The sequence below is a fragment of the Cygnus atratus genome, chromosome Z (assembly GCF_013377495.2).
Source record: "Cygnus atratus isolate AKBS03 ecotype Queensland, Australia chromosome Z, CAtr_DNAZoo_HiC_assembly, whole genome shotgun sequence".
NCBI lineage: Eukaryota > Metazoa > Chordata > Aves > Anseriformes > Anatidae > Cygnus > Cygnus atratus.
Window position 1 is genome coordinate 36,382,383 of NC_066396.1, and position 25,735 is coordinate 36,408,117.

The 25,735-nt window shown below is 35.9% G+C and overlaps 1 protein-coding gene across 4 annotated transcripts in view; it reads left to right on the plus strand.

The window, feature by feature from the left end:
- Positions 1–25,735, plus strand: part of DENND4C (DENN domain containing 4C) — a 77,383-nt gene extending 51,648 nt beyond the window's left edge. For 3 of the 4 annotated variants that reach the window (XM_035558612.2, XM_035558609.1, XM_035558610.1), the window contains 13 exons: positions 1,593–1,718; positions 2,484–2,624; positions 4,029–5,176; positions 6,483–6,663; positions 7,894–8,003; positions 9,659–9,834; positions 10,582–10,764; positions 14,335–14,524; positions 15,409–15,654; positions 17,028–17,145; positions 18,699–18,852; positions 19,953–20,017; positions 20,724–25,735. In XM_035558612.2, the coding sequence (XP_035414505.1) occupies positions 1,593–1,718; positions 2,484–2,624; positions 4,029–5,176; positions 6,483–6,663; positions 7,894–8,003; positions 9,659–9,834; positions 10,582–10,764; positions 14,335–14,524; positions 15,409–15,654; positions 17,028–17,145; positions 18,699–18,852; positions 19,953–20,017; positions 20,724–20,860 (2,975 nt within the window). In that variant the 3' untranslated portion in view covers positions 20,861–25,735. Of the gene's footprint in view, positions 1–1,592; positions 1,719–2,483; positions 2,625–4,028; positions 5,181–6,482; positions 6,664–7,893; positions 8,004–9,658; positions 9,835–10,581; positions 10,765–14,334; positions 14,525–15,408; positions 15,655–17,027; positions 17,146–18,698; positions 18,853–19,952; positions 20,018–20,723 lie in introns of all 4 variants that reach the window. The other variant, XM_050716252.1, reaches the window with a different exon arrangement.

Sequence of the window (25,735 nt, forward strand, 5' to 3'; positions counted from 1 at the left end):
AATGGAAAGACAGTTGATAAGCTGGGGAAAAACTGAATGTGGCATGTACTCTTCTAGGCCAAACTGGAGTGAAAAGAGCGCACAGAAAGTTAACTACTTGAGATAGCAATACAAAATTCATGGTTCTTAGTGTCTGCCTTAGTACTGATTACATATTACCTGTGCACAGTCTCAACTAAGCTTCCTTTCTGTTTACCTCAACACTTACTGTACAAATGGTTCTTACACACTCTTCATGATATTTAATATCTCAAGTCCTCCTTTAAAGATAACTTTGAGTCTGATTCCTGTTCTTCATCTGATATGCCTGCCTAGATTACTGAACTTTCCTTCTTTCTGCTCTTTGTTGCTCTGCTTTTTGCTCTTTGCCGTCTCTCGGGTGCTGCATTTGTCCTTGACTATCATGGTGTGGGGTGCAGACTTTACATGGTGTGAAGCCTTGGATGCACGTGTGCATTAATTCTACCCTTGAATGTTACTTCTGCAGGTAATTTGCCCATTTATTGATAGGGTATTTTCGCTTCAGTGCAAACCACAGAGACTAACATCACTGAATTGATGATAGGGAGAAAATAAGGACCAAAGAATGTCAAAGTGAATTCTGTGTATATAAGGTTATCCTACACAGTAGACAAATTCGTTAATTGATGACTGCTTAGACTTTTTAATTTAATTTTTCTATGTTTGCTCTACATTGGTAAAAAAAAAATAAGTAGTAATACATACTATAGATAAATAATGTCTGTCTTTCAAGTTTTATGGAGCCTTCTAATACTTTTCATATAATACTCAGTAACTTACACTTCGATCTTTTTAAATACTGTCAGGTGTTGTAATAGGTACTCTGAGGCATGTTTTAACATCCTGCTGTGGGATATGTCCTTATAGTAGTTGTGTATTTTTGCATGTACAGCATCACTTATGATAAAAGTTAACAAAAAAGTGAGTGGTTTTTGATTGTTTTCTTTGGTAGATTTTTTTTGTTAAAAAAAAAAGTTATTTACTTTTTAAAAGAATGTGTTATAGCTATCAAATGTAAATGCTATCATGGAGGAACGCCTTTTTTAAAATATAGATTTTTGCTTTTTTTCTGTTACATTGTATAGTTTGTACCTTAGCACAAAGATGTAGTACAATTTATAGTAGAATAATTTTCATGGATGTATTCATTGTTAGAAGCTGACTTGATTACTGTTGTATATGTGTAACTTTCTTTTGTAGATCATGTGAGAATTTAGCTTGCACAGCAATGAAATATTTGATGTTGATGAAAGGGGAAAGGAATGAAGGAAGATACACTGCAGGAAAATTAATTAGTCACTGTACTATTCTGGGGGGGGTAACACATCACAATAATTTAATGTGTATTAAAAAAGTAAGTTTGCATTGAAAACTAATTACCTCTGCTGTCAACATCACCAAGTAAATCTGTACACAGATGAGACGTTTTGGTGATTCTTACTCTGAACTTTTGTGGCAAAACAGAATGAAAGAAATGAATTTCAGTAGAAATAAAAGAACTTATTTTCTTATTGAAAAATAACAAATTTAGAAAGGAAGTTGGAGGCAAGTGTTTGTATTCCTTTGAACAGGTGGTCAGTCGGATCAGGGCTATGGATCCAAGGATGAACTTCTAAAGGATGACGGAGATAGTCTTCTTGCAACTGAAACACAAATGGAGCAAGACATTTCTTCTAAAGCTGAAGAGCTAATAGGAGGTTAAGTATGCATGTTTATATTGACGAAGACTTGTAAAATAAATTTACTTCATCCATTAGACTACCACAAATAACATAATGTTGTCAAGGTCAAAATCCAACGTGATAGAATCTGCTGGACTTCTGCTGTACGCTAGATAATAACAGTGGAACATATCTAGATAAAAATAGTTTTTTATTTGACCAACTTCATATAGATGAAAAAATTGGAGATGCGCTAGGGCATACAGTATTTTATATTCCATTTGTATATTTAAACACCTGAACATTTTTAAAGTCGTGCCAGTTAGCCTAATAAGAGGCACTACTTATTCCTACAAGCTCTTCCCCACTGTAGAAAATATGATCATCTCCTGTCTTCTTCTGTATTTTGTATTTCATTACTGACTCTGTTTCATATCTTTGTTAGTAGGCCCTTAATGTCAATTAGGGCCTCTGATGCTATCATTAAACAAATAGCCCTGAATAAAAAAAAAAAAAAAAGAGAACTGCTGTTACTGCTCTACTTTGCTTAGCTAAAAATATACCAAAGGATGAAGCTGGCACACACTGTAACCTTGTGAACAGCTATGCGCTCTTTCTGTAATACTAATTACTGTCATCTCCCGAGATACTACTTCCAGGAAATGCTGGAAGTACTTTGTAGGACTGACTCTTTAGGTTGTAACTGGGTAAGGGAACAGTGTTTGATTATTTGTTTTCCATAACAGTGTAAATATAGTTATTTAGTTAAATTAACTGAAGTTTACATTTTCTTTATTTTAGACGTTTGCATTGAGGAATCTGATGAAAATAAACAGCTGAATATAGAGACTCATAGTCCAACAGACACACCTGCCTGGGGTAACAGTATCGTCAAAGTTCCATCTGGCATTTTTGATAGCATTGGAAGGAAAAACAGTGGTGGTGAGTCACTGGGTGAAGCAGAACTTCCTGAAGCCTTGAGCTTGTGCTATAATGTTTTGTAACCTCTTGGATTCTATTTAATGAAAAAAAACCACTTCTGTCAGAGGTGCAAATGTCTTACAAAAACATGTGCTTTCCACCATTATCCTTCTTTTTTTTCCCCCCACCATTATCATTTTTAGGTGACTTAAAAAGTACCTGTGGATTCTAAGGTTGAAAATTAGTAGTGTTGAGTAGATTGAAATCAAGACTTTCCTTGTCCCATACTGAGCGTATTTCGGTAATATACTAGAAAAACAGGAGAATTAGGGTCTCTACTCTTGACTTCTGGTCACCTAAACCTCACTGATCTTGGACAAGTCATATATGTCTATGATTCTATTATACATCCAGTGCCCTTTCCTGCCAACGTATAATCTGGGAACAGTACACATCTTCGTTGTGACATATGAAATTTATTTACATCTCTGAATCTTTATGTTGAGGAAGACAAGGATATATGAGATCCAAATATTGGGGCACATATTTTTTTTCCCTACCTTTGTGCCTGTCCTTGACTAAGGTAATGTAGTCCAGCTTCAGTGATTAGGGACAAAACAGCAGGGACTTTTTCTTTTAAGAGGGCAGTTGGCATGTACTTTGATAGCAAGGCATTGAGTCTCTGACAAGAACTTGCTCAGAACCTTTCTGACCATTATGAAAACTAATGACTCGTCAAGAAGCAGCATCAAGACTAGATTCAAACATTCTCAAGCAGTGGATATGGTGCATCTGGTCCTCTGTTGGCATCCTCATATAATAGTAGAATTACCTTCCATACAGAGATAGTTAAATTCAGCATTTTTGCCTGGATAACACAGTTTTCTAGGCATATATTGCCCCAGGGAAATGAGAACATTTATAGGATTAGTTAAATTCAGCATATGTAAGATATTATGTTCTTTCACATATGTATATGTCATAAGCAAAACTATGCTTCTGTGTTGTGCAGACACACATGATACTTATGTTCAGAACCAGAATGAACTATGAAGTTTGATGTATACATCTGTGAATGTAGCTCTGGGAGAGAGAAAAAATAAAGTATATCTTTAATTATAATTGTACTTTCTCTTAATTTATGGATGTAGTACCTACTTTCTGCTCTGAGGTGGCATGTGGAAGGGAAGTAGAAGACAGAAAACTTTGCATTCAGGGAGTCAAAAAGAGTAGATGACTTTTGATCTGCTGAATGCCTTTGCAGCCAGTAAAATAACTTGATAATATCAGTGTTAAACTTTTTAATGGATATGTTGAGATTTGTGGCGCCCCCAATCTTCTCAGTAATAAGGAGGCCACACAACTTCAGAAAAGAAACAGTCTTGATGGCTATGTACACCATATGTAATGCCTTTTCTCTTCTAGAAACTGGTTCAAGCCCGCTGTTCATAACTCAGGATTCAGTTGAAGATGTGGTCTTTGGTGACGTTTCTCCAAAGAAAATAAGTGAAAAAGGACAGAAGAGGCAGAAGCTGTTTTCAGAGAGAAGCTGCAGTTTCAGCAGTGAAAGCAGGGCAGGAATGCTGCTGAAAAAAGGGAGCTTGGACTTGCATTCCAGAGAAATAGCGATAATGATGGGAGCAGATGCCAAGATTTTAACAGCAGCTTTATCTGGGGCCAAAACTTCACCTTGTCATATGAATAAATCCCATAGTTTTGATAGTGCTGTTGACCAGCAGGTCTCTGGCAAAGGTGGCTCTTGGAGTCGTGTGACTGATAGTGATTGGGAATTGGAGCACAGAACTTCACCAGTGCTGGAAGAACCTGGGGAAGGGCAGGAGCATTTTGAGAACGGAAGAGATGAAAATGCATCCAACGTGGAAGAAATGAACATTGAACAGTTAGCTGAGTCCAAAAACCAGAAAACGGAATCCAAAGATGCAGCTCCTAAAAGGAATAGCTTTTATGGAGTGGTTAAACCTATCGAAAGGGAAGATGTTGAAGTGGGCTTGGATCCTTTATCTTTGCTGGCTACTGACAGCATCCAACCAAGACTCCCTGAACCAGAGGAAAAGCTGGTGTCACCAGTTGCAGCACGCAATTTGGCAGATGAAATAGAGAGCTATATGAATCTCAAGAACCCACTGGGCAGTAAGTTTCCCAGCATGGAACTGCACAAGCCAGGTAGGGAAGCAGAAGCCCCTGGTTCACCTGCTCACTCCCAGGAACGGAGGTCAAGCCTGCCTTTGGATTCCATCCCACCATCGTCTGAGTCCTATGAAAATCGCAGAAGTCCTTCTGTCTCCAGATCCAAAACATTTACTGGGCGACCAAAACAACAAATGCATCCACGGATTCAAAAGGAGCGTTCTTCATCTTTGACAGGACTGGGTCGTTCTTCTCCACATGGCTCCTTAGGATCAGTTGTAACGACTTTATCCAATCTGAAGTTAGACAATATACTGTCTGGACCAAAAATGGATGTTCTGAAATCAGGCATGAAACAGGCTGCCAATGTGGCCAGTAAGATGTGGGGAGTTGTAACTTCAGTGTATAACTACTCAGATGATGAGGCAAGTATTTTTCAATACAAAAAATTAAGGTAGGCAAAGTTAGAGTGCTACTAACTAAGTAGTATTAAAGCTGAAAGAAGTAAAGGACAGCATGAGCTCTAGAAAATAGTCTTCAGGTATTTGGAAATAAAATGTTGCAGTTCATGTGTAAGCACACTTGATGTGTGTGTTTGTTGTTTGTTTTTTTTAATCTGGATCTGAAAGTCCTTAAAAACAAACAAATGTTTTTAGTATAAAACACTTTAGAGTATAGTGACATAAATGCAAGAGGAGATAAATGTCATAACTTTTGACTTTCCGTAATACATCTTGTTATTGTGCCTTCAAATTTACTTTTCTCTCTTTAGAAAGGCCTTTGATCTGATTAACCCCTTTATCTGGTGTTTTGCTCTCTAAGGGTTTGTCTTCTCTCTTCAGGCTGTTTAGACAGCTTCTTGTTTCCTTTTTCAAGTTCTTCCTATTTTCCCTATCTCCATAAGAGGTGAGAAGAGATGAAACAGCTGTTTAGCTTTGTTTCTACTTTAAACAGATTTAACTGATGTTACTAATGCTATCTTTTCTAGTAAATATAGAAAAGATTTTTCTTCCTTTTTTTTTTTTTTGCTTATGACAATGAAAACTCATTGTAGTGTAATGGTGTACTTTCTTTCATTATTTTTTTCCCCATGAGCTAGGTTTTCCTGGATATCTTTGTTATATTGATCTGTTCCTTAGAATTTTTTTTAAGGGCTCATCATAATCCCCTTAATTTATTTTTTTAAACTTTTATTAATTTATTTTTTCTTTCTTACCCATTTCCACAACCTCCTGGTTTTTTTAATATCTTCATTGTTATATTTTATAGCTTCCTGTGTGTCTTAGTGACTGTGTCACTGTTGGATCATTCCTACTGGTGTATTTCATTTCTATCTTAAGATCTTTCCTCAGAATTGAACTCAGACCTTTATTCTTTTCCTGATAATTTCTCTTCTTTTGTGAAGTGCCAGTCTTTCATATCACAATTTATGCATCATTCCCTTGTTTCTCCAGTCATGAAGAAGAAAATACATTTGTCACTGAATTTGATCATCAGCTGAGTATTCTAACTGTCAAAACCTTTTTCCAATATCCTTCTGTTTGGTCCAATATCTGCTCTTTCGGGGGGATTGCCTAAATGTATCTTATATGTAAAAAAATCTTTACATCAAGATTTTGTCTTAATCTGCTGCTTTAATTTTTAATTATTAGAGTAAAGATGAAAGTAAAATAATGGATCTAGAAGTACTAAAAAAAAAAAAAAAAAGCTATTTTTCTTCTTGTGTTAAAGGAAGAAAACAGTCGACCAGACTTTAACTTCCCTGCTGGTTTTGAAGATAATATTTTAGGAGATAATCTGTCATCAAGATCTGGAGTCCCAGGACTAATTGCAAATGAACTTGGCCAAAGCACTACTAGTCTTGGCAGTAGCAGTAGCAGTGGAGATGCAGGAAGACAGCATTACAGTGCAGGTGAGATTATTTTTTTTCCTTTGTTTTTAGTTTATAATGTAGCAAACAGGTAAAATTGTTATGTCTAGAAAACATTCAATACAGTGGAAGGTGTGGTAATCTGAAATTACTTCAAGCCCTTAAGTATAATATTTTTATTTCTATTTTATAAATACTTTTCCAGTAGCAAATAGCTAATGCATCTCTTTGTTCAATGTGTAAAAAGTTGATAAAAACTACAGGCATTTAACTGTAAAATACTTCCTCTGTGTTCAAGAACTGCAAATAGTTGTGTAAGTAATGGAGGTAGAACCAAAACTCCAAAAACAGCACGTCAGCATTAATGTGGAATAGGAGTTACTGGATGCATACTTGATTTGAATTGATGAAGGTAAACAGATGATGAATATGTGACTGTATGCCAAACTGTCATCTATGTTCCCAGCACTAAAACAGGTTGAAGCAGATCTATCATTTCCAGTGAGATTTGATCCGTAATTTGAGAAAAATGTGTTGCAGGACCACCTTGAGTTTTGGTTTAACTGTCTTTGTAGCACTCTAACAATAGAGCTATCATGAAGAAGCAAGAGAACTTTCTTCATGACAGGAGGACTCTGTCAGTGAGTTTGAACAGGAAAGTTTGACTGTGATTGTCAGAGGAAGTAATGCTGATAGTTTTGCTTCCTGAAGCAGATTCTAACCATTTCCTTCTGGTATTCAAACTGTTTTTCCTCTTCTCCTGTGCAAAACTCATAACCCTAAATACCAGCCTTACAAAAGATAAGTTATTTATTTTATGGCAACATAAGCCAGAGAATACTTAATCACAGTAATGGTACATGTGGTACTGTGTGCCTCGCTCAGTGTTATCGTTGTTTGTTATTTACATATGGATACATCATTCAAGAAATCTTGAACAGCTTTTCTAGAGTATATATATTGAGCAATCTTACTGCTCTTTGCTGTTCTTTGTTCTTTCTTTGTATTTTCAGATTTTATTCACTGGTGCTTTTTTCCTTTTACCAGTCTGTTGCATGCTTTAGACAAAAATAGATTTGGAATGTTAATCGCAAAAATGATATCTTTATATTATGTAATATCAATGAAGTTAAAGAGCTACATATGTCTCTTGAGATCTTCTGGTACTGTTTTCTGTCTTGATTGAAAAAAAAAAAATAAATCTGTTATTTTGGACTTCTTTTGGAATGTACCTTCCTTGAATGAAGACCTGAACTACTCTTTTCTATACAGGTGAAGCTTCATTCCCAAGAAGTATGAAAGTTCCAGATTCTGAGAAGTCAGAGCTCAGCTCTTCTCATAATACTAGTTTATCCAGCATTTTCCAGAACTATGCAATGGAGGTAAGATTAATAAATTCATAAGTGAAATATATAATTACTTGATTTGTCTGTGTGGACTAATTATGTTTAGTTGGACTGTGGTTTGATTTTTCATAATAAAAATTTTACATTTTTCTGCTGCAGAGAGGCTTGATACTTTTATCCGCAGGTGTGACAGTAGCTGTAAAAAAGAGTGTTTCAAATGTTTTTTATGTATCTCAGAGACGAGACAATTTAGGGAAAGCTTAAAACTTAAGGTGCAGCAGAAGTTGAGGAGAAAACAAGATTTTTCTCCTTTCAAGATTTTTTTTCCCCTTAGGAAAATTATGTATTGTTACTAGATAACTTGGTAGATTGACCCCACATACTAGCTAAGTTCCCCACCATGTTATTCACTCATTCCACCTTACCGGGATAGAGGAGAGAAATGGAAGGGCAGAGGCAAGGAAAAAAGCTTGAGAGTCAAGATGAAGACAATTTAATAAGTAATACTATTTCTCAAATGAATTGAGGAGAGGAAAAAAGAAAAACAAAACAAAAAACAAGTAATACAAACTCAGTTACTCACCATCAGCAGATGGTGAGTGCTCCCTAGGCTACAGCTGCTTGGAAAAACTACCCATTCCATCCCACCCAGTTTTTATTGGTGATCATGACATTATACAGGCTGGAAAGTCTCCTGCTCTGTCCCCTCTGAACCTCTTGCCTACTTGCTGGGGTGGCAGAGTAAGGGGATGGGGAATGCCTTGGTGTTTTTTGAGCACTTGTCAGCAACAGTTAAAATGTTGTTGCATTAACAACATTATGTTGTTCACCAGTATAAAACGGTACCATAAAGGCTGCTATGAAAAAGAACAATTCTATACCAGTCAAACACAGTACAATGACTGTCAGTATAACAACTCTGTTTCAGTTGTTGCTTGTAGATGCTTTCAAACTTAAAAAAAAAAAAAAACAAAGGGGATGGTCACTTAATTTGCTTTGATCACTCTCCATAGTGTTATTTTGGTTATGTCCCATGTAATTTTATTTTATGTTTAATCTGCAGATTTAGACTTGTCAAACTTCTGCACTACCTTATATAAGGGATATCGGATTGTAAAAGGAGTGTTGCTGTTGGTCTAAAACATTGCCATTGTATTTTTTTTGTGGTGCTTTTTGTTGTTTACTATGAGAATGAAACAATGAAGTAAAAGAAAGTTTAAAGATAGATAATAAACCATTTCTCAGCTACTACAGTATTATTTCAGAGCGCCTTTTCTCTAGTTCTTAATCTAGTTTAGTAATGAGACTTTTACTAGGTAAGAACTAACTTTCTCTCTTTTCCACTATTAAAGCTTTCTTTTTAACGTCTTTTGCAGAAAAGTAGACAGTCATTTACTTAAACAATTTCTGTATGCTGCACGCTTCACAGCACCAAGCAATTGCAAGCGGTAAATTCTTCTTCCAGCTCTCAGAACACCTAACCAAAAAACATTAGTGTTAGCCTGTCATAGTGAAAGTTATGAGCAAAAGGTAACTCTTGAGTATGATGAGTAAGCAGTGATAAATTCACATCTCCAGACTGGCATTCTGATACTCAACCTTTTAAACTCCTGTAGATATTAAGCCTGTAAAGCCAGTTTTAAAGGAATCCTAAAACAAGACTGATAGCATTCATTGTTTGCTGGTTTTAGGTATTGATGTCAAGCTGCTCTCAATGTAGAGCTTGTGGTGCTTTGGTTTATGATGAAGAAATCATGGCTGGATGGACACCAAATGATTCAAACTTGAACACTACCTGTCCTTTCTGTAAAAGTACCTTCCTACCTTTACTTAATGTTGAATTTAAAGACCTACGTGGCTCTGCAAGGTTAGTGGGTTTTGCAGATCTTCTCTCTCAGCCTTCGCATTTGTACATGGTTGTATTCTTTCAAGAATTTCAAGACAGTACAGTCTTTTCTTTATTCTTAGTTATATATCCCAGTATTTTTGTCCGGATGTTCTTAAGATTGTAACTGTGCAACACTTGTGATTACACTGAAAGAAATTATAAATAGGGTAAACTGTTAAGTTTCATAATAAAATAGCCAAAAGACAACAGTGGTTGCATTTTTTTTACCACTCTTTTCATATTTTCTTTGTTAAGCATTACTGCACAGAAGGTATTAAGTCTGTTTTCTTTTTGTTTCTTTAATGCTGAAACAGAACACCAGTAGTGTGTGTACTTACGTAAAAACAAACAAAAAACTCGCAAAACAAGATATGTTCCTGTTTTTTGTGTCAGTAATAGTCTCTAGTCTCTGTTACAATATAGATATTGATATATTGTTACTGATTGGGAACCATTACAATCCAAGTTCCCTTGTAACTACATACCTCCAAAGTGGGTGTCCTTATTTTGTGGAACCAGTCTCTATATGTGTTCATTTACTGTCCCTGTGTAGGTTGCCATGGAGAGAATATGATGAAGTTTGTGTTCTGTTTTCAAGCTTTTAAATGCTGTGTTCCTTTATTTTTTCTGCTTTTTGAAAGTAACCGTAGAAAATACTAAATTAAATGAATCTATGCCTACATCTTAACCTACTTCCCCTCCTCTCCCATGCATGTTGTAACTTAGCTTCTTCCTGAAGCAAAGTACCTCAGGAGATAGTTTACAGAGTGGTAATACTCCATTAACCACGGATCCTCTGGAACAGAAATTGTTGTCCGGTCCAGCTGTTGCTGATTTGATCAGTTTTTCCGATCACCCACAGTCCAGCCATGCCATAGCTGAAGAAAACAGCCCTGCATCTGAGCAGAGGTAGGTAAAACAGGATTGTTAATTCTGTCAGAAATGTATCAACACTTTTAATATTTCTACTCTAGTCTAGAGTGATGGTTGGCTTAAGCACTAAATATGTTGGTGAAATCCAGTTGTAACTTGATGATTGTCTGTTTCCTCTCTTTTTTTTGCCCATGTGACCATGCTATTATCAATTTCATGTAAGTTGAGTACATTTCCTGTGAGTACATTTTAAGGATACAACTAACTACAGAAATAAAGATCTTGAATTTTCCTATCAGTCTGCTATTAATAGCTAAAACTTCTACTCAGTGCTGTTAAAAGCACTTTTAAAGACACGATGAAATTCCAGCATTACTCCTCCTTTTTTTGTGTTTAGAATCTACCACAACAGGACACTGCATAATAGGGAAAATAAATACATTTGCTGCAACACTTGTCTCTGAGAGACAGCCTTTGGAGTGATCAACACTTGCATTGTGCAAGTTCTATGGCAAATAATACTGATAAAAAATTAAAATTCAGAAAAACAGTAAGTATTTTTGAACAGTTTAAGGAAAGAAGCATTGAGGAGAAGGTGTTTTGTTGGAAAAGAACTGAAATATTGCTGCTGTGAATTGTGAAGCTTTTGCTGGGACTTGCTGACATTTTGTTGGAAGAGGTTTTTTTTTTTTCCATCATTGTTCAGTTTGGAAGTCTTGAGTATCTCTAGGTAAGGCTTGTGTCAGACTATTAAAACTTCAAACAATGTAACAGCTGTTGCCCTTAATACTTTAAAATGAAAGGTAAACTTGCCATATGTTAACCTCTTAACTCTGGTGTTGTATATATCCATATCTATCTATATATATATATATATATTTTTTTTAACAAAAACCAGACTAACTTCAGGCAATCTAGGAAACTCCTGGAGTGCATTGAGGATAACTTCCTGGTCCAGGTATTAGACAAACCAACCAGAGGAGAAGCGTTTTTTGACCTGGTGTTCACCAATGCAGATGAATTCTTAATGAGGAGAAAATTGGAGGCAGTCAGGAATGCAGTGACCATGCCCAGGCTGAGTTTTTGATCTGGAGAAATATGGGCCTGACAAAGAGCAAAGTCAGGACCCTGAATTTCTGAAGAGCAAAATTCCAGCTGTTGCACAAAATAACAAGGGATTCTGTAGGTACATTGTCCAGAAAAGAAGGGCCAAGGAGAGTGTACCCCCCTCTGACAGATGAGAAGGGAAGACTGGTAATGACAGACGTGGAGAAGGTAAAAGGCTGAGGTACTTAACTTTTTTGCCTCAGGTTTCCCATGTCTTTCATTTCCTTGAACCTGTAGGTTGGCTGGGGCAGCAAAGTCCCTCCCACTGTAAGAGAAGAGCAGGTTCAAGCCCACCTGATGAAACTGAACAGGTACAAGTCCATGGGGCCTGATGACACGCATCCCAGGGTCCTGAGGGAACTGCCTGGTGCAGTTAATAAGTCTCTCTTCATCATGTTAGAAAATTCATGAATGAAAGTCAGGCAAAATCCCCAGTGAATGGAAAAGGGAAACATCACTCCCTTTTTTAAAAAGGGTAGAAAGGAAGACCTAGGGAACTACAGACCAGTGAGCCTCACCTCTGTGCCTGGCAAGATCATGGAACAGATTTTCCTGGAAGCAATGTGAAGGCACTTGTCAAGGAGGTGATTTGAGACAGCCAGCATGGTTTCACGAAGGGCAAATTGTACCTGACCATATCAGTCAACAAGGGAGGACCAACTGATGCCATCTGCTTGGACTTCTACTTGGATGTGGTCCCACATGACGTCCTAATTTCTGAATTGGACAGATATGGATTTGAAAGGTGGACCATCTGGTGGATAAGGAATTGGTTTGATGGCTGCACCCAGAGAGTTGTGGTCTGTGGTTCTGTGACCAGGTGAAGGCTGGTGACGAGTGATGTCCCTCAGGGGTCTTAGGACTGATGTTGTTTAATATCTTTATCAATGACATAGACAGTAGGATTGAGTGCACCCTCAGCAAGTGCAGACCCAAGTGCAGCTGATACCAAAGAAGGAAGAAATGTCTTTTGAAGGGATCTGGACAAGCTAGATAAGTGGGACCATGTGAACCTAATGAGGTTCAACAAGCCCAATTGTGAGGTGCTGCACCTGGGTTGGGGCAATCCCATACACGAGGACAGACTGGGAGAACTCATTGAGAGCAGCCCTGCAGAGAAGGGCTTGGGGGTTCTGGTGGATGAAAAGCTTGACATGAGCCAGCAGTGCACACTTGCAGCCCAGAAGGCCAACTGCATCCTGGGCTGCATCAACAGAGGTGTGGCCAGCTGGTGGAGGGAGGTGATTGTGCCCCTCTACTCTGCCTTTGTGAGGCCTCACTTTGATTGCTGTGTCCAGCTCTGGGGCTCCCAGCGGAAGAAAGATGTGGGTCTGTTAGAACAGGTCAAGAGGAGGGGCCATGAAGATGATCAGAGGGCTGGAGCACCTCTCTTATGAAGACAGGCTGAGAGAGTTGGGGATGTTCAGTCTGAAGAAGAGAAGGCTCTGGGGTTACCTCACTACGGCTTCTCAATACTTAAAGGTGGCTTATAAAAAAGATGAGTAACTTTTTATTAAGGCAGATAATGATAGGACAAGGGATAATGGTTTTACACTAAAAGAGCGGAGATTCAGATTAGAGGTTAGGAGGAAATTCGTCACTGTGAGGGTGGTGAGGCACTGGCACAGGTTGCCCAGAGAAGCTGTGGATGCCCTGTCCCTGGAGGTGCTCAAGGCCAGGTTGGATGGGGCTTTGACCAACTTGGTGTAGAGGGAGATGTCCCTGCCCATGGAAGGGGGTTGGAACTGGGTGATCTTTAAGCTCCTTTCCAACCCAAACCATTCTGTGATTCTATGAAACTTAACGAGCCACACTTAATCTCTTGTGTCTCTGCAGATTATTTGGAAGCAGACACCTTTTGTTTCTCGTGATTTTTTTCTTCTGTATTTTAGTTAAATTTTTTTTTATGTACTGTTTCAGTTATGAGTGGCACAAAATGAACATTCTGCAGGTAGTTGGTTTGTATTGATGAAATTTGACAAGCCAGTAATAGGAGTTTGCTTAAATTACTCTTTTGGAGGAGTTTGACAATGACAATTTTCTTTTATTTTGACTAACAAGTTATATCATCTCCTATAGCATCTTTGCTCTGTTAGTAACATTCAGAGAAAATAAATACAAAGGAAAGAATGAGGTAAAAATAAACGCAGTCAGAACAGGATGATATTTGTGTATTAACAAATATCTACATTGCTATTTTTCTAAGCACGATAAGGCTATAGCAGAGAAATTGTGCCTATATATATTACTGCAGATTTTTCAGACTGATGTCTTAAGTTATACCCAGCTGCTTTTTTGGTGTGAGGGCCATGTTGATCTGAGACGCATTTTGTTTTGTTTTCCCTAAACTGTGGAGCTAACTGAGCAAATACAATTCCTTGTTGATAGAGAAACGTGCTTTGGTGTAGTTCTTTGGCAGCTGTTGTCTGCTTCCTTCCTGTTGCTGAAGGAATGCTGAATAGTTTCATACTAGCATATTCTTTTCTAAAATCCAAACAGTGATGTGGCAGAAGAACAGAGCAAAGATCCCAGAACGATGAAGACATCTACCAGTAATCCACCAAAAAGGGGAGTGTCTTTAACTCGGAGCCACAGTGTTGGAGGTCCACTGCAAAACATTGATCTTTCCCAGAGACCGTCTCATGGCATTTCAACAGTTAGTCTTCCAAATAGTTTGCAAGAAGTTGTGGTAAGTTTGCACACTCAGTTGACAGCAAAATATTGAATACAATGAATAAAGTTCTTCTGCTAGCTTTGTCCCATGTTTTGGGGACAGAAATGGTCAAGCCTAATTTTCAGATTCTTACAACAAAGAAATCTTGGGTGTCTTTCTGGGTTCCTTTTGTCTAAAAGAGTTTCAAAGACTGCTTCTTTAGTACATGGTACAAACATAGCTGCTTAATCTTAAGCATTTTCTGTGGCAGAACTGAGCTATTCTTTGTCTTCTTCTAAACTGGGAGTTTGTTTTAAAAACAACGCAATTTCTACAGCAGACTAAACACCAAATAGTGCAGACAACAGACTGGTTCAATGAGTGAAAGGTTGTTCCTTTTTCACATGTTTACTTATAGTTCTTCTCTATATTTTAATAGTTTACCTGTTGGGTTGGATGGGAGAAAGTAAGAGGACATTGAGAATATTGCGTTATTCATGCAAGTGAAATGGAGGTCCTCTTTTCTCTTAGAGCTTTTTATTGGCAAGAGGCTCTCTTAATATATCATGTACTTGTGATTCAGTTCATAGATAATGTAACTGGATACTTTTTTGCTATATCTGTTGCTGCTGGCTTAGTATGGGTTTAGGTAGCTTCAAACAGTGTAGTTGGGGACAAGTTGCATTTTCTCTTTTTCACCTAAGAGAGTGTTAGGTGAGCTTAGGTGATTGTTCTGTAAAGTTAAGAAACACCTCAGCAGTCAAAACTGCTGATGCTGTTAAAATTAATGTGTATTCAGTACTACCAGAGGCTTATTCCAAATTTCAAAGAAATAGTGCAGTGGGGCATTTTCAAGAAGAATCTTTGATTTTGGAAAATAACATTTTTTTGTGTGTGTGTTTTTTGTTTATTTTTTTTAGGATCCTTTAATAAAAAGACCTAACCCTCTGCCTGTATCTGTACCCTACTTGAGCCCTTTGGTACTGCGTAAGGAGCTTGAATCACTACTGGAAAATGAGGGAGAGCAAGTAATTCATACATCCAAATTCATTAATCAGCATCCCATAATTTTCTGGAACCTAGTCTGGTATTTTCGACGGTTGGACCTACCTAGCAACTTACCTGGACTCATTCTAACATCTGAACATTGTAATGATGGAGTGCAGGTTAGTGACATTTTTGTATTAGAAGTGAACATATTACAGTAAGCTAAATTTGAGGGTTTGGATTTAAAAAAAATAGGTAAATGCCTTCTGAACAGCTTGGATTAAATAAGAAATGGTGTGTTACTGTTTTTTTAATATATTACTAGCAGATAAGCTTGTTTTCCATGAAGAATCTCGAAAGATAGTGAAAACAGCACTCAAATTCTAGTCAAGCTAGTCTTTAAAAAACAAAACAAAACAAAAAAGCCAGAGAAGATTCATTGAAGGAAACAAGATGTGTTTGTGGAGATTTAACAGATTACAAGATATTGTAATACACATGTTGTGGACTCCATACTTTGTTACATAAAATTTTCAAGTTCTTGGGCAAGATTCTTTGTTCTTTTCTGCGATTCAGGCTCCACTGAGATCCACTGCTATATAAATAGAATAAAATAATTAATGCTATCTTTTCATTATTTTGCCTTTCCTATTTTAAGGAACAGACGTTTTTCATATACCTATATGAATTGTGTATGTAAATCCCAAATTTCTTAAGTATTTATATTTGTCTCACGTGATAAGTAATTTCCTATCTACTTATAAACACTAATTTTAAAATTGTCACTCAATTTACAAAACAAAACAAATCAAAAAACTACTGTGGAGTGTCACATAGAATTTTCTAAGAAATGTGGCTGAAAACTAATACTGATAAAATCTAAAGCACATGGAAAAATACAACGCATTAGCAGGGAAAATACAAGATGGGACATGAAATTGTGATTACTACTTTAAATTCATACACAACTGGTATATTTTACTTGTCCACTGATTCTTATTGTATTAGTGATTCCAGTGGCACTTAACTTTATAAAATATAATTATTTAATATTTTTATAAAAAATGGAGCTATTGTTTTGAGTGACAGATATTTTATAATGGAAATAATGGTTCATATTAGTATGCAAATACAGCTTCTGTTTCAGCTGTTGGAAAGATGAGCACTTATTTATGCATACCAAGTCTCACTCAAATCAGAACACTCTAAGATAGACTGTAATAAGTAGTACAAATTGAGCAGTATGTTTAGTGCACAAAAAATGGTTCAGGATACATAATCAAATACTTTCTGCAGATATACATAGAAAACTGAACAATCTTCATACGTCAAGTTAAACTAGAAGAGCTTATTAAATGTTGCAGTGCATGTGACTGCTCCTGGCAAATGCAGTTTCCATTTAGAAGACATCAATTGTTCTTATTTGTTGTATTCAATATAAGTGAAGTAAAGCTATTTTTTTTTGTTTTCAAAATGAGTATAAGAAAAGTTTTTTGAACAATAAGGATGTACTGATGTTCTTAAAACTTCTTCCCTTTCCTCATGCTTTTAGCTTCCTTTGACATCTCTCGCTCAAGATAGCAAGCTAGTATACATTCATCTTCTGTGGGACAACATCAACCTCCACCAAGAGCCTGGGGAGCCTCTGTATATATCTTGGAGAAATCTCAGTAAGTAAAATAAGTGTTACAGATAAACAGAGTGAAGAGGTTATAGAAAGAAACTGCTTTTTTGTAGTGTCTGAAGGTACACCACCCACCTAGCTGGAAAGCTTTTTTAGTGTGTGAAGCATCTACAATCTCTTAGGTACTTAACGTTGTTTCAATGTCAAATTATTTGTTATGATATTTTCCTGATCTGTGTGAAAAGATATGTAACCTGTTCTTTATATGCCATACACTTATGAACAGGTTGGAAGCATTTGTTCTAGATTTGTTGTTAAAAAATCTTCACTCAGTTTGATTGTTTCACTGCAATATCTGAATTTCTTTCTGTCTGTACAGATACAAAGACTGTACTACAAAAGAGTATCATGTATTTTTATAAATGAATGAAAGGTTGCAAGTCCCATTAATAAGTACATTTGACAGCCTACTTGGCTGTCATAAAATAGTATCCAAGAAAGCCTTTGCCTAGTGTAGTTTGGTTTGGAAGGATGAAGAAGCATCATGTGGCAGACTGGTTCTGAGAACTTTTGAGAACTTTAAGATTCCTTTGCTTCTGATCAGCTAAAAGCACACAAACAAAAACAAACAAACAACCATTGACATAACTTCTCGGTCTGCATATTAACTTTTAAAGTCAAGGCTAAAAATTAGTTCTTGCTCTAAGGAATTAAAAAAAGGGCTGTCCAAAGTGTCCTAAAAGTAAGCAGGCTGATCAGAAAATTACTCAAGAGCACAGAATAAGATGTATTTTCCTCAACTTCTATAGAAGCATATTAATTTGAGTATAATGTATGAAAAGCTTCCCCAAAGCACTTAGACTTGAAAATGCATAAATATATGCATTTATATACATAAAGGAGCAAAAGGCCTGTTTTAAATGTTGTGCTGGGGAAAAGAAAAAGGCAGTAGCATTGCAGAGAGGCTCTACAGAAAGCATTTGGAAAACCATAATGAATGACAATTTTATGAAACTCTCAAGTCAGCATGATCAGGGTCCTGGCTATCTCATCTTCATGAGCCATTGTTTTCTGAAAAAAAGAAAAAAAAAAAAGTATTATTCTAGAAATAGGAATGCAAGAAACAAATCATAATGGTAAATGTTTCGATAATTTTCTTTCCCATTTGATGCAGCTGTACTTTATTTCAATATGTAGGCCAAAGTTAACAATGAATTTGCAAGTGTCTTTCAGGAAAGGTTTTGATAAGAAATGTGCAAATGTTTGCTTTTTCCTTTTCTACTTTGTGTAAAAATTAATTAATTAATTAAAAGTTCATTCTAAGAAGGCCAAGTACAGTAATATATTTGAGCTAATAAACTATGACAGGCAACATCCAAAGCTGGAGTCTCTTCAGTCTCTTGTACTTCTGTGTCATGTGGGAGTACTTGATGCATTCTGTCACTTTTGTGGTGAAGTAAAGCAGACAAAGCCTTTCTGTGGTAACACGTTTCTATAGATTAGAGGTTCTATATATATCTCATTTTCTGAAATGCCTTCTGCTTGTTGAAGTGAATTTATGTTTGCTGATTTAAAAATCTAAACTTCTGTATTTACCAGATTCTTCTGAAAAGAGACTGTCCACAGTGGCAGAAGATCAGCAGGCAGTGAACACTTTGTTGGAGAACATCAAACTAAGTATTCAACACAACAATGTTGTTAAGCCAATCCACCTCCTTCTACAGAACGTTAAACCAGATGTGAAACGACAAAGGTAAAGGGACAATCTCTTTTTTCTTGCTTCCCACTCAAAGTTAAATAAGATCAGACCATAATTCCGTAAGGATCTCTGAGGAATATTCAGTTTCTTCTGCGTCTACCAAATAATGTGTTTATTTGTAAATATTTCTACTCCCCATGTTTACAAAAAAAAAAAAAAATGCATTCTGTAGACGATTGCAAAATTCATCCAAATCAAATGGATAAATATGATCATTTAATCACCATGAGCATTTTAAAAAATAATTTAAAAAACATGGATACTGATTACGTAGACTTGGGTGTTGTTTCCACCTAGCAGATTAAGTCCAAGTGTGCAGCATCCTGTTGCAGTACCTGGAATGTTCTCCAAACAACCTAAATACAGCTATGGAGTACTAGCTAATAAAAGTGGATACAACATGATCCACAAGCAAAGTGAGATTTGTAAATGATGCTGTACATTTTGCCATCTTCACAGTAATTCAAAAAGGTTTTCATACAAGAGCACGTAGTCTGGATTAAATTACTGTAGATGCAAAGTTTGTTCAAGAGTCTATCATGTAAAGTTAATCTTTGCTTCTGTGGTTTGTAGGTACTAAAAACAAAAAAAGGACTAATCTGCATAAAGAAGAATCTTTACCAGTTCCACAAGGAAAGGTTTAATATCCAGTTGTTTAGTAGTACCAATTCTGAGATAGATCTTGACTTTCTGAAACAAATAACAAAGTATGGCTGATCTCTGAAATAATCCTGCTCTCTGTCCTTAACCCTCAGGCAGGAATTAGTTAATAAATGTGCTTAAAAAGTTTAAAAAGTGCTGTATTTTACATTTCTTGTTTTTCTGTAGGCTTTATGGTGTATTTGGCAGGGAGATTTCATAGTCATTGTAACTGCTGGGAGTTGGGTTTAATATAACTTCACATGTTATGGAAAATATTCAGGCATGAAAAAACTTTAAGCTACTGATCATATAGATCAATTGCTTTCTCCACAAGCAAGGTTAACAGTACAGTTAGAGAAAGAGCATAACGGATGATCAACCTCTTGAACAGTGACTTTCTAAACTGAGAATAGTTATGTTTTCACTGATTTATCCTTCACAATATTTCCTAGGAGTTTTTACAGAGAAATCCTTTTCCTATCTCTGGTTTCTCTTGGAAGAGAGAACATTGACATTGGTAAGTAAAAATAATAATAATAAAATTATAATATATGTGGTATGTGTACAAAATATGTGTATACTTTGTATGAAAAATAGTGAAGAAATTCAGCACTTGATCCACGAGTAACTGTTCAATTGCTGCATTTTTAGAGAAGACGTCCATGCTGTCATAGGTTTTGCTTTTCTGAAAATCTAGTCCAGATGGGGACATTGATTTTCGCTTTGAAAGAAGTAATTATTTTAAACAAAGATTAAAAGCTTTAAGCTTTTAAAGCTTTGCCTTGTGTCTGAAAACTTGCTCCCATTCTTGCCTATCTTTCCCTGACCCATGTACCCTGTAGTATTGTTCTGTGTCTTCTAGACACCTGCTTGCCACTGCTTCCTGCTGTCCCCTACTCTAACATTTATTTGGCACTATGCAAACAAGGGAGACTCCCTTGTGGCATCTGATAGGAAGTATTCTGAAGGCAGGCAAGCCGCACAGTGCAGTTTGGGCCTCCACTGCAATGCTTTTTGACATTACAGCCTGAAAATGCTTTTCAAGTTTCCTGAGAGGTTGTATTTTTGGTGAAAAAAGCAAAACAAATCAGTACCTAGTTTAGTTAACTTAAGATAATCATTTTTTATTACATAAAAATCACCAAAAGTATTTTAATTAGTAACAGCAGTGTGCTCTGTACATGGTTTCTTAAATGACTTCAGCAATGCTCTTTCTATTTCAGAGGTCTTTGATAGTGAATACAGACTTGCACATAAAAATCTACCAAAGGATGATCTTGAAAAGATGCAGAAAATAGATGCTCCACCAAGCAGCAGAGTTGAGTATTGCAGGAAGTACTTTGGAGCACCTTTTATATAAAAAAAGAGGAAAGCACTTGCTAAACTTCTGCAAGACAAAAGTAGGTGAACAAACAAGGAGTATGGGGATATATATATATACTTTTGAATCCTAGAAGGTGATAACTGAGCAATTTGTCAGTGATTTCATCGATCTACAGCATATAACCTTGTCTTTCATCTCATGAGACAGTGTAAAGGATTTTAAAATGTTTTTAAAATGTATTAATAGGATGAGTTGGTTTCAATGATTTATTTGCAGTTTATTTCTTGCATATATTTTTCCTTTTCTTTCCTCAAATCTTTCCTCCACAATCTCAAGTTGTTCAGAAAGGCAATAATTAAATAGGAGCCTATAGTTGGTGACTTTCTTAAGGGCCTTCAATATTTGTGTATTTTAATGAAAGACCTTTCCTGCTGCAGAATGCTTAGGTTCTTTAGGTACGTCAGTACTTCTTTAGAATGACCTTTTGCATTGTTGTGCAGTATATATGTATGAATGTAAATATTTGAGTCCTTGTTTTGGAAATTGCAATGAAGTTGCCTTTTTCAGATCACAGTACCTAAAATTTCTACCTTTCTCCTGACCCTTGTCCCACTTAGTATTCAAAATGATCTTTGACTTTTTCGTAATGTGTGTCTACACTCATAAAATCTAGAAACTTGCATTCAGATTTCCTGTATTTTCTACCTGACAAATTGAAGATCCTGTGAACATACTGCTGTTTTCTGCAAGAGAATTATAGGTTTCTCCAATTAGCCACTTGGAAATGGATGGCTTTCTACAAGTTAGATAGGAAGCTTAGATAACATTAGGATTCAGAGGTTTGTCAAACAGATGCTGTCTGAAAACATTATGCTTTATACTGTATGCATGTATGCTTTGAAAATGTCTTTTCCTTGATTTCTTTATGGCCCTCCCCCATGGTTTCATGCTAGCCTGTGGGTTAATTGTTTTGCACTGATAGTCCAAATTTAATATTTCAATTAAAATGTATTTATAATTGTGGTCGTCAAGGTGTGACTTCACACAAATGAAGTGCTTGAATGAATGATCTGAAGAGATAATAAATCCATCTTTAGCTTGCATCTTGTAAATTAGATACTTCCTCACCTCACATATTTAGCTTACAACAGTAGTTGTATCCTTGGCAAGAAGAGCCTGGACATGGGTCTACAGTTTAAATGTTTCTGTTACTTGAGAAGTATGACAAGATTTATTCCAGTTTTTTTTTTTTGCTGAAATTTAACTGAGTGGTTTTTCTGATGGAGTGATTCTTGGAGAAAGAAGAGAAAGATTTGTAGCGTGGTGAAGGAGCATAGCTCAAACTGTAATCCCATCTGAGTATGAATGTATTTACTTCATACTAGCCTTTCTTAAAGATTTTTATTCTTGAAAATGATGAGGGATGAAGATCCGTCTGAAACAGCTTCCAGCTAAAACATCAAAAGCATCTTTTTTTTATAACAATAAAACAAAGGATTTGCACTATTTGTGACAAAACATGCTTGCATAATAGACTAATTCCTTGCATTCGTCTAAAAGTGCTGATCCTAAGTCAATATTGGGGATATTGCCTGGACAGATTCTTTCCTGATGAAAATATTGTGCTGTCTCAACAATTAAAGGCAAAGAACACAATGACTTTTTTTGTTCTTTATTCTTTGGGGTTTATGTGCATGGTTGCTTGCGGATATCAGACCTATGTCACAATGGAAGGGTTGAGCCTGATTCTTCATATTTAATCTTCTTCTCCTATTATATAATTTACACGCACAGTTAACATCCTTTTAAACACAAAGTTTCTCTGAAGCATTCTTCCTATTTAATAACTCTACAAAGAAAAAGGGGCAAATTTCACTCTATAACCATATACTGATGTTAAATGTACAGCCATACAAGAATAATTTTGAGTGTTGAATGGATAAACAACTATATGGTTGTGACTCAACTTACAAGGAATCAAGTTTTAGTGATCCTTAATTCTCCCAGCTCATTAAAAAGAAAAATACGTACAGCAAATCCTGTTCTACATAACTGGTGATATCCAGACTGCTTTTACACCATGGTAACATAGAAATAAATAATAGAAATAAACCTTCATTTTAAAACAACCTTCTCACTTGTTGATGAAAATACTGATTAATTGGGCAGTAGTATGGTAGAAACAGTCAGAGTAGATTGTGTCACATCATCTAGTGCTAAATGTCAGGCTTTCCGTATGTATGTACTGTAAACTAGGAAAAAAAAAAACAATATTACCTGAGGAAAAAGGATACCTGCATGATTTCAGGTCATCTTTGCAGATGGTTGGACTTGCTTTGATTTGCTCCTGCGTATTGATGTTTCTGTACACTACAAATTAACTTCTATTCCTGTTGTACGTACCTCGATTTTAGAGTGGTAGAAGTCCTGCATGGAATTATTTGAAATCATGAAATGCCTACTGAAATTAACTCTTTTAATATAGAGGTAAAGGCAAAAGTGAGCACTTAGTCTTTTTAATTTCGATTGTTAATGCATAGTTTTCAATAGCTTACCATTCAGCTGGCTCTTGAATGAAATCCATAATTCAAGCAAAAAAAGAGAATTCTGAAAATGGTTTATTTAGGTATCTTTCAGATAAGGAGATTCTTTTTAAGAAAACAAAACAACAAAAACAAGACATTCACAAAAATTTGAAAGGAATGGGAACCAACTGTTTACTTCTTAAGTTGCTTTCTCTCCTTCCAAGTGCGTGATGGCAGTTCCTATTCCTCCATCTGACTCTTAGGTCTCGTACAAACAGGTGGAGACTGCAGGTTTTCCTAGACAGATTTCTGAGATGCAGACTTTCCTAATTCAAATGCTAAAAGGACTATGATCATGCCTAAGAAGAGTGCTGATCATGGCTCAATACCCATACACTCTAAAATCTGCTAAAACTAGAGGGGAAAAGCATCCAAAAGCTTCATATGAGTTCATTGCAAACACTTCTGTCTTTCTGAAAAATGGGGCAGTAAAGGCCTAATACATTGTTCTCTGCAGTTAGTGACAGCATAAACTTTTGGGGCTTCGCAGGAATGATTTAGTTGCCTACAAATGTTCCTGATCCTGGTAATCCAAGTCTTAGTTATCTGAATCCGTAATGCATAAATGAGTTGGACAAGGGTACTGGGGAGGATGGAGGTGGATAAACTTCTGTTTTCCTCTTAACTGAAGCAGAAGTAGCATTTTGCTCACTTAGAAAATCCTTGCCTCCAAATATTCTATAGCTATTTAGCAGCTAGTGTTCAAGGAGGAGATGAGTTTTTGAACATGTTTTATAAACTTGAAGAAAATGGTCACAGATCAATATTTCATTCAAAACCTGTGATGTTTGCACAAAATGAGGGTGCAAACCAAACTGTTTACATATGTGGGAGCAAACTCTTAATGAATTTTCAAGTAAGCCCAAGAAGTCAGAAGGTTTGTATTGGAATAACTGATATCACAGAGAAGCTTCCTTGAATTGTTGCCCTAAGAAAGTTCAATTGCAGTCAGTTGTGCTGAGAAGATAATTATCTTGCGCCTTTCCCCCAGCTATAAAACAGTTGTATACAACTTGTGTGCTTATATCAAACTACCTATTTTTTTTGTAGAATTAAAATGAAAAAAAATAGGAGTTGTAAAAGTTTTAAAATCAGGATTCTGAAAGATTCTTTATTATTAATATATTCTGGCACATTACCAACATATAATAACTTTGAAACCCCAGTGTGCATAGGGGACTGATATGGCTGCAGTATTGGCAAAGTAACAGGTACCAGCTTTCACATGTTAATAGAAACGTCTGTATGTTATTTATAGTCATATCCTGTCTTCACGTTTTATATAATTCAAGGTTAGAAAATAAAAGTTTGATGGAAAATATTGAAATCAGCATGTGTGTTTTAAACTCAGTTTGTTTTGCAAACAACTTAGTACTAGTGGAATTTCACATTGGTTAAGCTCAAGCTACATTGCACTTATTAATGAGTAATTTTAATTTTTAATTTTTAATTCCACTAACTGTGAATTAATGGCTTTTTGTATTGCTGCAGTTAGAAAAATACACCTTCCTTTGAATTTACTGCTTTCCTTAAATAACTGCAACATAGGTGCATATTTTCAAAGTGTATATTAAATTAGATCATAGAAATTGTATTTTTTAAACAAATTATTAAATACAAGTAACTGAAGAATCCACACATTTTCTCTTTTTGAAATTACTTCAGTGCAGATAACTTTATTTCATTAAATGGTAAGCTGGACACGTTGCAGAACTATAATACCTTTTCTTTCTTCTAACTAATAACTTCACAGTGCCTTCTATGTTTCAGCTTTTCTTCATGGACCTTTAAAAAAAATATAAATGAAACACCCTTGTAACTTCTAAATCTTGAAACTCAACTTTTGAATTGGACTGTAGTTCTGTTTCCTACTGTGCTGTATATCATTATGCATATGATAAAAGAAATGGATTGTTTTACCTTTTTTGTTTTTTAGTCTGCATCAAAAGTGGTGCAAATTAAAGGGATTGTTTGATGTTTTTAGAAGCACATTAAACTCCTCCTAGGAGTTTAAAATAAACTGTAATGTAATGAGGATGAAAGGATGTGGTGTGAATAAATTATGAATTTATGGAGTTGGGGAATTTTCTATAATGCAATAAAATTTGCACTGGTTTAGAGGCTGTTTTGAGTTGTTGAAAAACGGCATCCATTTACTGTGCTTTGATTAACGAGTGTTTCTGTAATGATTTTGTACATGTGACAAATGTTGCTTGAGATTAAAAGGGCACTCTGCATATTCTGAATTTTGTGTAGATATTCTAGAGGAAGAAACATTTTTTTATTGTATTTCACAAAATAAAGTATGTACAAATCCTTTGTGAAA